This window comes from Bubalus bubalis, chromosome 20 (genome assembly GCF_019923935.1).
Source record: "Bubalus bubalis isolate 160015118507 breed Murrah chromosome 20, NDDB_SH_1, whole genome shotgun sequence".
Classification (NCBI taxonomy): Eukaryota; Metazoa; Chordata; class Mammalia; order Artiodactyla; family Bovidae; genus Bubalus; species Bubalus bubalis.
In genome coordinates this window covers 14,235,389-14,248,301 of record NC_059176.1, presented here as the reverse complement: position 1 = coordinate 14,248,301, position 12,913 = coordinate 14,235,389, and the positions used below count along the sequence as shown (strand labels likewise).

At 52.6% G+C, this 12,913-nt stretch overlaps 1 protein-coding gene across 5 annotated transcripts in view; it reads right to left on the bottom strand.

The window, feature by feature from the left end:
- CCDC88C (coiled-coil domain containing 88C) overlaps positions 1-12,913 on the bottom strand; it is a 143,686-nt gene that overhangs the window by 25,336 nt on the left and 105,437 nt on the right. For all 5 annotated transcript variants that reach the window (XM_044933370.2, XM_044933371.2, XM_006076163.4 and 2 more), the window contains 7 exons: positions 10,936-11,063; positions 9,401-9,542; positions 8,793-8,981; positions 7,039-7,200; positions 5,639-5,916; positions 2,541-2,684; positions 212-398 (listed from right to left, as the gene is read on the bottom strand). In XM_044933370.2, coding sequence (XP_044789305.2) covers positions 212-398; positions 2,541-2,684; positions 5,639-5,916; positions 7,039-7,200; positions 8,793-8,981; positions 9,401-9,542; positions 10,936-11,063 — 1,230 coding nt within the window. The remainder of the gene's footprint in view (positions 1-211; positions 399-2,540; positions 2,685-5,638; positions 5,917-7,038; positions 7,201-8,792; positions 8,982-9,400; positions 9,543-10,935; positions 11,064-12,913) is intronic.

The window sequence follows — 12,913 nt, the reverse complement described above, 5'->3', positions numbered from 1 at the left end:
GTGCTTCTGCATGCATCCTGACCAGTCGAGGTGTCCGTTCCCCACCCAGACAGCTCTGGCCTCCTCTCGGCCTCTGGACCACCTTTACAACACGTCTTCAGAGCATACGCGCCAAGGAGGACCCATCTCGACCCCGCTGAGCCGGAAGGCTGTCACGCCAGGGCACTTGTTCTGGCGTCCCGGGGCCCCGCTGCCCAGCCCCAGGCCTCACCTCGCAGTGGTTGTCCAGCTTGGTCAGCGAGATGTCCATGCTCTGGTGCTGCTCCTTCAGCGTGTCGAACCGGGCCTGCCAGCGGTTCAGCTCCAGCTGCGAGCTGTTCAGCGAGGTCTTCAGCTCCTTGGTGTGGGTGTGCAGTTCCTCGTACTCCCCCTTCAGCTGGTGGTGCAGGAAATTGACCCTGGGGGTGGGGGGGCGCAGAGAGCCACAGGGCTCAGTGCCGAAGAGCACTCCCAGGCCTTGTCCCAGCTGTGCAACCTTAGACCAAAGCACAACCTCTCTGGGCCTCAAAACGAGGGAGTTGAACAAAACCAGTGGTTTTCAAGCTGGGTTCTTTGGGGTCCTGTGAAGGTACCCCTGGTGCCCCCACTCTGTCTGGGGCAGACAGCACAGGCAGGCTCAGGCACCCACTCCGACAAAGCATCAGTGTTGATCTCTTCTGTAGTTAAGGCTCTGGCATGTGTGCCTCCTTGGAAAAAAGGGTTCTGCTGTTCAAAGATTTTTTTAAACACTGAACCACAAGATGCTCTAAAACTCTTTGTCTCTGCTCAGCTCCTCTTCCCAGTTCCAAGCTCCTTTTCTAATTTCAACTCTCGAGATAAATAAAGTATGAGATGCTGGGGTATTATGTAAATCTGCTAAAATTATCATCATCATCATAACTATTATCTAACTGGGCTTTCTCAGGGGAGGCTGTATAACAGAAGGCTCAAAGTACCAGGGGCTCATGGACTTGATTTTGACACAGATGGGTCATTTGGCTCACTGATTAAATGAATTAGGGGGTCGACATTTAAAATTGTGAAAGTTTCACATCAACATTCAAATGTGCAACTTCTTTTAAGACAACAAGCACAAACAAAGGAATAATCTGGCATCCCCAGGCCTGCCTCCCAGCTGACCACCTTGAGACCAAGTGGCTTCTCCATGTCGCTGTCTGGTCTACGGCTGGCACTCATCACCCACACGTGCCTGACCTGCCTGGCACCTGAGCCTGCAGTCCTCTGTACCCATGAACACAAGGACGTGGGGAGGAAGCGGCATCATGTGGCCCTGCCAGAGACAAGACCCAATTCAAATCCTGTCTCTGCCACTGACTACAAGCATCGGCCCCAGACGAGGCATTTACTCTGTCTGTTCCCTCATTTATTTTTTAAAAAATGGATGATAATAATTCTATGACGGTTAAGAACCTGCCTGCTATGCAGGAGACCTGGGTTCAATCCCTGGGTCGGGAAGGTCCCCTGGAGGAGGGCATGGCAACCCACTCCAGTATTCCTGCCTGGAGAATCCCATGGACAGAGGAGCCTGGCGGGCTACAATCCATAGAGTCGCAAAGAGTTGAACACGACTGAGCGACTAACATACACGATGATTCTGTAGATTCCTGTTACTCTTGGTGGGAACAGTCGAAGGTCCCCGAGACACTAAACCAGCTCTTAAGGAGAAATGTGGGGGTGGGTTTCCATGAATCTGGTCACATGTTTGTGTCAGCTGGTCAAGACACACCTGGTTCGGTGTGGCTTCCGCCTGTGATGTGCTCACGGCCACCAACAGTGCACTCATGCCTGAAGGCAGCTTATCTGCCATGCCTGCATTCTCTGCGGTGTACATCACAGCCCTGCACTTGGGAACGTGAGGAGGCATCCCACCTGGGGGCCACTCACGTTATTGCCTGGGGAGTTTTGCAGAAATTAATGCCTGTGGCTGGCGATCTGTTATGTAAGTGAATATTGAAACGTCTCTGGTCAATAACGTTCAGGTCATGAAAGACGCTGTTAATATACCTCCCATTAATAAGTTGTTGAATGGCAAAACTGTCACCAAAAAGTACAAAACCACGAAAACCATGATTCTAAACAGGCCACGAAAAGGACACTCGTTTGCAGCATGGGCTGCTGGGACCGAATACCCTGGGCATCCTTAGCTGGAAATGAGTGCGTCAGGCACCTCGAATGTCCCACCACCCTGGGCATGTCCTCAAAAGTGCCACGAGCGCTGATTTGGGGCTTACAGATGAACGTGAGCAAGGAGGTGAGTTCATAAACGGGGAACCTGTGAGATGATGAATGTGCCTGTGGCTGACATAAACGTCATCTTGGGGTGGGAGGTAAGGACCGCCAGCTTACTGGACGCGCTGTCCCAGGTACCACACTGGTCCTTCCATCCCAGTCCATTCCCGGTGACGTCATTACCAACCAGCTGTTAGCATGATGGGCTGTAAAACACACGATGACCGGGAACACCCTTGACCTCAGGGAGTGCTGAGTGGGTGAGATGCCGCTGCCCATGGGCAGGTGGGCCCCGGGGCCCCAGCGTTTACCTGTCTAGCTCCTCCTGCAGCCTCTGGTTCTCGCTCGCAGCCATGGCGCTCGTCCTCTGCTCCTGCTGCAGAGCCTCCCTCTCGGCCCTCAAAACCTTCTCCAGCTCGTCCAGCTCCGCCTTGTGCTTCAGCATGTCGCTGTGCCTGCAGGAGGGGACACCTTGCTGGCAGCCCATTCCCCAGCCATCTGTCCCCACAGGTAACACACACCCCGGAAGACCTTGGAGCCTCCTCTGCGGGGACCGAGGCTTAGACGGCAGGCAATCGCGAGGCTGGTGGCTGAGAAGTGTCCGAGCCAGCAGCCAGGGAGGTGGTGCCCAGGTGAGGCGGTTTGGGGGTCTCTTCCAGCCGTGGACCCAGGAGGTCCCTTTCTCCCACCCAACACGCCTCCACAGTCCCCTCGATCCCCTGTCACCGCAGCCTTCCTCCCTTGGGTCACCTGAAACTCCAGAACTATGTCCTCTGAACCCTATGCCCTTCTCTTAGGGATTATAAATACGCTACCAGATGGTTCACTAAGAAAGTGGTAGTCGCTCGGTCGTGTCCAACTCTGCGACCCCATGGACTGTAGCCCGCCAAGTTCTTCTGTCCGTGGGATTCTCCACACAAGGATACAGGAATGGGCAGCCATTCCCTTCTCCAGGGGATCTTCCCGACCCTGGGATTGAACCCCAGTCTCCCATATTGCAGACGGATTCTTACTGTCTGAGCTACCTATTCAGCTAGGTTCACTAAACACAAATAGATTTAAAAGAAATCACAAAATAAACAGCTGAAGTCCAGTACAGGTAACAGCTAATAGAGCAGCGAATCCCTGGGGACGGGGGTGGGGTGGGGGAGCCCTTCCCACTCTTGTCGAGCCTCTCCCTGGGGTCAGGGGAGCAGAGGCTCCCTGAGGCGGTGCTGGGCATACGGCTCTGCCTCGCTTTCTGGGGTGATCTTTCTCAGGCAGGTTAATGATTCTGGGAAAAGTCATCCCAAGTCTGACAAATCAGGGCTATGGGCTGACCATTAGGGTCCCCGGCTCCCACTTCCCTGTTGTAGTGTCCTGGGACAGTGCACTGATCCAGCATCTCTCTGACCGTCAGTCACCACCCCACTGCAGGACAGGGCCCGGGTGAGTCTGGCTCATCACCAAGTCCCCAGTGGAAGGAGGCACCGTGTTCAATAAATATGTGTTAAGAGAATAAACGAGCAAGCGTCCGATTTCAGTGTCAAAGGAAATGAATGTAGAGCCTTTGTCCCTGTGAGCCAGGTACCCAGACTCCTGAACCTGGAGCCCTGCCGCAGACAGACCCATGGGGCCTCCAGCCTGTCCCACAAGCGCTGGGTAACACAGTGGCTCTGTGCTGCATTGAGCCAAGGGCTACAGGAAAAGCAACGATGAACTCCAGTCCAAATTCCACCTGCAAAAGCCTTCCCCTGCTGAATACACATGAAGAATATCATAAGATATTATAACACGTAACAGGAGAGGTGAGTGCTGGGCCTTGTGCTAGCTTCAGAGCTGAGTGAACACTTCTCACGCCACGTTGTTAGTAAACAGGGTGCCTCCCCTACCAGTCTAGACTCAGCGCCAGGCACACTGCAGGTGTGTACAAAGGACCACATGTGTACGGAAGGGTGCAGAGGAGGCCGAGATGCTCAGTTTGGCTGGAAGGAGCGATCTTACAGGAGCAGACGTCTCAGCAGGACGTGAACTGTCTCAAGGATGGCAATCTGGGGGGATCAAGTGAGTGGAGGACTCCAGACAGAGGCAAAAAGGAAGCACCAGGTGAGTGGATGAAGGAACGCCATCACCCCCGGTCCACAGCACCATCAGGCACCCTCACGCAGCTTTGCTGGCTCTACACCCTCCCCCTGGTCTGTGATGAAACACCCCGCACTGCAGCTTCACTGAGCATCGTAAGGCCGAGTCGAGGGAAGCGCTGCCAGCAGGGCCATCTCACAAGCGGATGACGAGGACAACTGCTTCCGCTCACCCACCACCCACCCTCGCCAAGTGTTAGAGAGACTCTCCCTCCTGCATTAGAGCCATGTGCATAACACACCTGTCCCCAGGTGTGATGAGTCCTGCCACCCCTGCCCAGGAGCCTGGGACCATCACTGATCTGCTGGTTGACTGAATGTACACAAAACCCAGAACTCACGAGCTGTCAACAGTGCAAAGTGAAGACTTGTGCACTTCAATGTATGTAAATTCTATCTTAAAGTGTAGGGCTAGAGCCTGGAAACTAAAGAGACAAAGATGGCAAAATAGCGCTCACTGCCGAAGCCAGTCATGGGTCTACAGAGGCTTCACTGTACCATTCTGTTTAATTTCTATATACTTAAAAGTTGTTTTCAAACTATGGTGCTGGAGGAGACTCTTTAGAGTCTCTTTGACAGCAAGGAGATCAAACCAGTCAATCCTAAAGGATATCAACCCTGAATATTCATTGGAAGGACTCATGCTGATGCAAAGGCCACCTGATGCAAAGAGCTGACTCTTTGGAAAAGACTGTTGCTGGGAAAGATTGAGGGAAGGAAGAGAAGGGGGCAACAGAGGATGAGATGGTTGGATGACATCATCGACTTAATGAACATGAGTTTGAGCAAGCTCCGGGAGATGGTGAAGGACAGGGAAGCCTGGCGTGCTGCAGTCCATGGGGTCACAAAGAGTCGGACACGACTGAGCGACCCAACAACGAAAGGTTAAAAAAAAATGCAGCTCAGACCTTGAAAGGCAAGAACAGAACAGAAGGCGGGGTGAAGGGCATCAGTGTACATGAGCTGCTATGGTGAACTTCCTCCTTATTCTTGGTTTGGAGAGAAGAGAGAGGGAAGAAGAGACTCCTCACGGGAGCAGGGACCCCACACCAACAAGCAGTTTCCCTCAGCCGGGACTGGCCACGACACCCCTTCGTCCCTGGGGATCCTCTGGCCACCCGCTCTCCAGCTGGTCTCACTCTGAACCGCCGAGGGAGACTTTGATTTACTTCCCTTTGGGGAAGTTCCAGTGCCCCAGATGGTGTGAAGCCGCAGGCCAAGAGGAGACTCGCGGGGCACAGAGGGACACAAACCCGGGGGACCCGGCCCGCCGGCCCCCCAGTGCACACCTCTCGCCGAGCTCCTTGTGCTCCAGCTCCAGGTTGCGGTGCAGGGTCTTCAGGCAGCTGTGTTGGTGGATGAGGGCCTCGTACTCGGCGGACTGCCGCTCGTGGAGCGCCCCCAGGTGCTCGTGGTCCTGCAGCAGCGCCTGGTAGGCGGCCGTCAGCTGCTCCTGCTGCTTCTGCAGGCTCTCATTCTCGCTCTCCTTGGCCGTCTGCTGGCTCTGCAGCAGTGCGTACTGGGCGCTGAGCGAGGCGCTCTGGGAGGTCAGGGTGGAGTTCTCTACCTGCCGAGAGGGAGACGGGGATGGAGGCTGACACGAGGGAGCGGGTACCCCCCTGGGCCAGGCAAAGACCCAGCTGAGACCAAAGACAGTTCTACCCGGACTTGAGGAATGGCTGGGGGAGGCCAGACGGTGTAACAGGCTGTCACTTGGTGCTTAGTCCTGAAGCCTCTCCACAGATGTGACTTTCGGTGGCAAATGAGGCCCTATCTATGAATAAGCTCTGTGGATACCATCTTTGAATACTCCTAAAAGCCTGGTTTTAAAAGAGCATCACTGAGGACACAGAATACCTGAACAACCTACCTTAACTTAATTGATAGCTGCAGAACCCCCACCCAACATCCAAAATTATGAGGAACTGCAGAGGAGGGAACACTTCCTAACTCATTCTGAGGTCAGAATTAACTACCTTAACATCAAGATGAGACAAAGATATGACAACTACAATCAAAACCCCAACAAAACAAAACTACAAACCAAACCCTATTTCCTTATTTTACTAGAATAAATTCCAACATCTTTGCCAGTCTCTTGTTTATCACCCCTGACCCATAAGTTACATACTTTCAGACCCCTTTCTCAGAAACTGCAATGAATAATTCTTAATTTTTTTCACAATCTATTAACTGTACATAAATATCCACATCTTAAAATGCACGGTCCAGAACACTCGTTTGGCTAGATGCTCTCAACAGACACGTGATACTCCATTTCACTCGTGGAGATGAAAAATTCACATTTGCTTCAGAAAGATTCTACCAGGTCCTATGGTGAAGAAATGTGCTTGACTTGGTTGAACTCAACTTATTTGATTCCAGAATCTCTTTTCTCAAGAAATTCCTAAGAGCATCTCAAGAAATAGCTTTTGGGAAACAGACAAGACTGCAAATAAAAGCAGGGAAATGAACTTTTTTTTAGCCTGGGCAGCCATGTGTTCAATCACTGAAAACTATTTTCAAAGATCCCAAGACTAGGAACCATGGTGTACGATGCATCTGCTAAAAAAAAGCCCCAAACTCTCCCTCTGCTTCATCTTGCTGACTGGGAGTCGCGAGCGTGCTGGGCCGGCCTCTAGGAGACAAGGAGCATCCTCCCCGCGGGGCTGGCCCGCCCAGCCCTCACCTGAAGCTTGGCTGTCTGCGTCTGCAGTGTGGTGTTATGCTCCTGCAGGAAGGTGCTCTGCTTCTGCAGCGTCAGGATCTGGCTGCTGAAGGCCGTGTTCTGGGTCTCCAAGTGCTGCAGCTGTTCCTTGAGCAGCTGCTTCTCAGCCTGCAGGGCCGCATTCTGGGGGAGGGAAAAGCATGGGACTGATCAGATGCCAGTTCCGTACCTGCTTCCCTTGTGGCTCAACTGGTAAAGAATCCACCTGCAATGAGGGACACCTGGGTTTGATCCCTGGGTTGGGAAGATCCCCTGGAGAAGGGAAAGGTTACCCACTCCAGTATTGTGGCCTGGAGAATTCCATGGACTGTATATAGTCCATGGGGTCGCAAAAAGTCGGACACGCCTGAGGGACTTTCACTTCACTTCTTCCATACCTGCTAAGTGGCAGCAGGGACCTGAGTTGTTGGGAATGAGAACCCTCAAGAGTTGATGCTTTGGGGGCCAAAGCCAGAATCCATTAAGTAAGAGAAGTAACACTTTCCCTCTTAGAAAGACAACAGAATCAGAAAAAAAAAATTTTTGTCCATGTTTTCATGATAGAAATGATGGGGATACACATGATGGGGGTCTTGCAAGGAACCTGAGTGTGAGACAAGGGTGAGCTGGAGTTACAGCTGCTTTCTTTAAAGCTTTCTGTCTTTAATGCTTCTCTGTTTTCTGTCGCTCACCCTGAGAATGCATGTCTGTGAGATTGCCCAGGACAGGAGTCGGGGCCTGTGGCCACAGCCTCTTCCCACTCAGGGGTGACAGCAGGTAGGTTAAGGTGGTTCATGCTCTGCGAGGCGAATAAACGCCAAGCAAAATACGCCACCGACTGGACTAGGACGTGTGGGTGGTGGTCGTGGCCTGTCCCTTACCAGTATAGGCTTAGGGTCGAGTTTCTTACACTCTATCTCACCTTTTTCATCTGTCAAATGAAAACCATCACTATCTACTTCATAAGGCCACAGGGGGGACATCAAAGGACATCAAGTGTTTAGACATGCACGGACAAGCTTGTTCTGTAAAGGGCCAGACAGCAAATATCTGGGGGTCTGCCAGTCGTGTGGTCTCTGCCTCAACACTGACCCCTGCCATCGCCGCGGGAAGGCAGCTCCACACAACATGGAAGCAGAGGGTGTGTCTGTGGGCCAATAACGTCTTATTCATGAAAACAGGTGGAGGACCGTGGTGGACGGTCGACCCCCCGAAGAGCAGTGAATCACAGAGCCCCGTGGAAACGGTGCGGGTGTAGACGCTCCAGGCCCAGTGATGTGCTGGGAGGCAGAGAGCGCGTCTTCGAAGACGCGCACACACTCTTTCAGTTAGAAACTCCAAAGGGGGACCTTCCTGGTAGTCCAGTGGTTAAGAATCTGCCTTCCCCCGTAGGGGACACAGGTTCGATCTGTGTCGGCAAACGAAGATCCCACGTGCTGCAGGGCAACTAAGCCACGTACCACAGCTACTGAGCCCATGTGCAACGACTAACATCTGACATAGCCAGAAATAAACGAACAATTTAAATAAATAAAATGCTCACTTAAAAAAAAAAAAAAAAAAGGCTGAAGGGATCTCAAGTGGAAAGGAGCTCACAGCACCTGTCAGGAAATACAAGAAGTGGCTGGTGAGACCTGTGTCAATCTCAACAGCTCCTGCTGCCCGGGGTTCTTCCTGGTGATGTGAATTCCCGCTCCACATACACAACGGTTCACGGACAGCCTCTCCCCACTCACATTGCGCTCCAGTTCGATGGCCCGGTCCTTCACACGCAGCAGCTCCATTGTGGCCTCCTTGTGGCTGGGCGCCCAGGGATCCTTCCCTGGGTGACCCTCGACCGACGTCCCCATGGGGTGTTTGAAAGAGTTTTGTGCATGCGTACCCCCTTCCTGGCTCTGCTTGAGGATCTCACACTCCTTCTTCAGCTGTGGGAACAGGAGCGCAGACTTGGGGCAGGAAGGGGCCCAGCTGGGGGCCCCCTGCACCAAACCATCTCCTCGCCCAGCACTGGCGTGGACTCGCCAGGCACCTGCCTTTGCTTTTGCAGGGGGCACACACAACCTCCATCTTGCGTGTTACCCCCTCCCTGTAGATGGGATTGAAGGGCAGCGCTGGGACCCAGACCCGACTTCAGCTACATGACTGTGGCCAGTCTCCTCCCTCCCCTGAGCCTTGGGTGTCCTCTCCACAAAAACCTGCCCTAGGACACGGGCATCCAAGTCGTCCCTCTGCCACCCAGGTGAGGGTCTGGGAAAGGTGAGGGTCTGGGAAAGGTGAGGCGGGCATCTCACAGCCACGACCCCTGGCCTGTCTCGGGGCGGGTCGGAGGGGATGCTGCTCTTACCACCTGGATCTCGTTCTGCAGCTGGTGATTCAGGCTGGCTTTCTCTTCTACCTGTGCTTCTAAGAAAGCAATCTTTTCTTCTTTCATGGAGAGTGTTGTTTTTAAAGCTGATTCATTTATGGTCTCCAAAATCTTGTATTTCCTGAAAAAATAAAAATGCATGGTAGTATTTATCTGTCTCTTCCTCCCACAAGCTCCCAGTCTCCCAGCTGCCCTTAAGGCCCTCCTGCATTAAGCTGGTTTCTTCATCTCGTTCAAGGATGTGGCCCAGAAAGACCGTAGGAGCCAAACATCGTCACCCAGAGCCCTTCCCTGGACTCCTGGTATAAACATATCTGGGACACTCGTAAATGAAACGTTATGGCTATAGTGTTCCAGGCGCCATCTTAGAGAAGTACTATTATGGCCATTTTACAGATGGGGAAACTGAGTCTCAGAAAGGTTAACGAATCCATCCATAGTGCTAGGTAAGTGGTAAATCTCTGTGGGACTTGTAGCCACACCAAAAGGACATCATATTGGCTACAAGTCCAACAAAAGTCCAAGATGCTGGATTTCTTGGAAAAGCGAGATCATTCAGGAAAGCACTGCAGGCAAAGTAGCAACAGTTGAACTTTAAAAATCAAAGTGCTGGGCCCAGTGGTTAAGAATCCTCCTGCCAATGCAAGGGACGCCAGTTCGATCCTTGGTTTGGGAAGATCTTCCATGCCGCGGGGGCAACTAAGCCGGTGGGCCACACTACTGAGCCCACGAGCTGCAACCACGGAAGCCCGCATGCCCTAGAGCCCGTGCTCCACAAGAGAAGCCACCACAGCGAGAAGCCCGCGCACGGCAACTAGAGAGCCACCCCCATTCACTGCAGCTAGAGAAACCCCAGTAAAGACCCAGCATGGAGGGGCGGGGTGGGGAGAGAGCGAAAGAAAGAAAGAGAGGAGAGGAGAGAAGGAAAGAGAAAGAAAGAATTGCAGGCTGGTTTAAAAAAAATCAAAGGGCTGGTGGAAGGAGAAGGGAACAAACGGGTGGAACACAGAGGATCCTTAGGGCAGTGAAAACACTCTGTATGGCCCCAGAGGGGTACATACATGTCATTATATATTTGTCAAAACCCACAGAACGTGCAACACCAAGAGTGACCCCAATGTCACCTGTGAACTCTGGGTGATGACCTGTCAGTGTTACCGCATGTACCATTCTGGAAGGGGTTGGGGTGTTGATGGTTGGAAAGGGTATGCATGTCAGGAGGCAGGGGTCCACAGGTACTCTCTGTACCTGCCCCTCAGTTTTGTTGTGAATTTAAAACTGGCCTGAAAGAGCCTAACTAGAAAAAAAATCAGGAAGCCTTTTCATTGGACCAAAGAAATCCCCTTCCACTCCCTGCTTGGAATCTCCAGGAAGGAGGCCTGGGATAGAAAGCCCCTCGAGACAAGAGGCCCTTGGGTGTGGACACTAAATGCAGCCCTGGGGGGTGGGGCGTGGAGCCTGCGGTGCGTGGGGCGCACGGACTCCTGCAGCCACCCGGGGCGGGGGGTCCTCACGGGTCTCCGTTGCTGTTGTCATCCTGCAGCAGCAGCTCCTTGTGGAGGCCGACCTTCTCCAGCTCCTGGCTCAGTTTGTCCAGCTCACTGCTCAGCTTCTGGCTCTTCAGCTTCTCCTGCACCAGGTCCTGTGGGGACAGTGAGGACAAGCGTGGGCCAGGAGCCCAGCAGATGCGGCAAGAGAGACAGACACAGGCCCATCTCAGGGCAGAGCAACCATCTTCTCGAGTCATGGCCAGCTCGGGAGTCTCGAGGGACAAGCGGGTGGTTCTATGTGGACAGTGGACCCCGGGGATGTCTTGAAGGGAAGGGATGAACACACCTTCCCAGGCCCTGGGGTTCAGGACACCCGGCCATGCAGCAGCGTGTCCGGGAAGGACTGAACATGTTCCAAACACACCCAGAGACGCGTCTGAGATACCATTTATGGTGACCTTTGAGGAGTAGGTTTGAATTCTGCCAACACGACTGCCTTTTCTATGAAGTGATGTAATTAAATGCCCATTGCAGGGAATTTAGAACATAAGGAAAAAGTATAAAGGGGAGAAGGATTTTACTTTTAGACAGGTTTTGATTTAGTTTTCAAAAGTGGACGTTGACCTCATCTAGGAGTTCACTTACTCTGGTCCACACCTCTGTAGCTTTCCAGGCAGCTACCAATTTCTGCCTGGTGACATAGCTACATGCCCTCACATGGACACCTACCACACCCCAAGGCCTGGAACCCCTACCACATTTGGTGATGTTTGCCAAACATTCCAGGGTCGCTCCCCAGGTGTGGTACGGAAGGGCCAGTGCGTGACCTTACAGCTGCCTCACCTCTGCTGCAGGAACCACCCTAACTCCACGGGTTAGGGCATGGGGTTAGGATGGGGGAGCCATAATGTCAAAGCAGACTGGACTACTGAGCCTCAGCACAGAGGACAGGCTCCCTGGAGAGTCACCTGGACTTGCACGAGAAACCAGCCTTGGATGGGATGAGCCCCTGAGACTGTGGGGTCGATCGTTACTGCAGCAAAGCCTAACCAATGCTTATGAGGCAGGGGCTACTGCCTGAGTTGGTATCTTGTATCTTCCCCACAGCATGGTGATCTGTTGCAATGACAGTCAGTAATATATACACATATGTATATACTTAACATGGAGACCTTTCTGTGTTCTCAAATTTCCTTTTCTTCCTTAGCACACAGCTAGAACATTTCTCAGCCTCCCCAGCAGTTAGGTGCAACTCTGTGACCCAATTCTGCACCAACAAGTGTGGTCCTTCTTTTCCGCATCTACCTGCTGCAGGTAGGTCCACTGTGGGATGGCCAGGCCACAGGATGGAGGAAGCCAGGTGCCTGTGAACAGCCACAGTGAACTCCCACATGTGGGGAGACCCAGCTTCTGTGATGGGCCAGGCAGATGTTGAAGTCATTTACCAGAGCAGTGACACCCTAACACATGCAGGAAAGCCCAGATGACCACACAAAAAAATACCAGGGAGAAGTAAGACAGGTGTTCACCAAGAAGACTTAAAAATTTGGACCCTTTCGAGTGTAATTGCACTTCGAGGTATATATCCTACAGAAATAGGTATCTGTAAAGGTGTACGTTAGGATGTCCAGTGTTATTTAAAATAGTAGGAGGGACTTCCTTGGTGGTCCAGTGCAGGGGGTGTGGCTTCCCTGGTTCCTGGCTCTGCCGGGTCAGGGAGCTGAGATCCACATGCCTCTCGGCCAAAATACCAGGACACAAACACAAACAATACTGTAATGAACTCAATAAAGACTTTAAAAAAATAAAACAGTGGGAAAACTCAGAAATAATCTGATTGTCCAAAACATGTGCTAGTGTGTGTTAGTCGTGTCTGACTCTTTGCGACCCCATGGACTACAGCCCCACCAGGCTCCTCTGTCCATGGAATTCTCCAGGCAAGAATACTGGAATGGGTTGCCATTCCCTTCTCCAGGGGATCTTCCTGACCCAGGGATTGAAC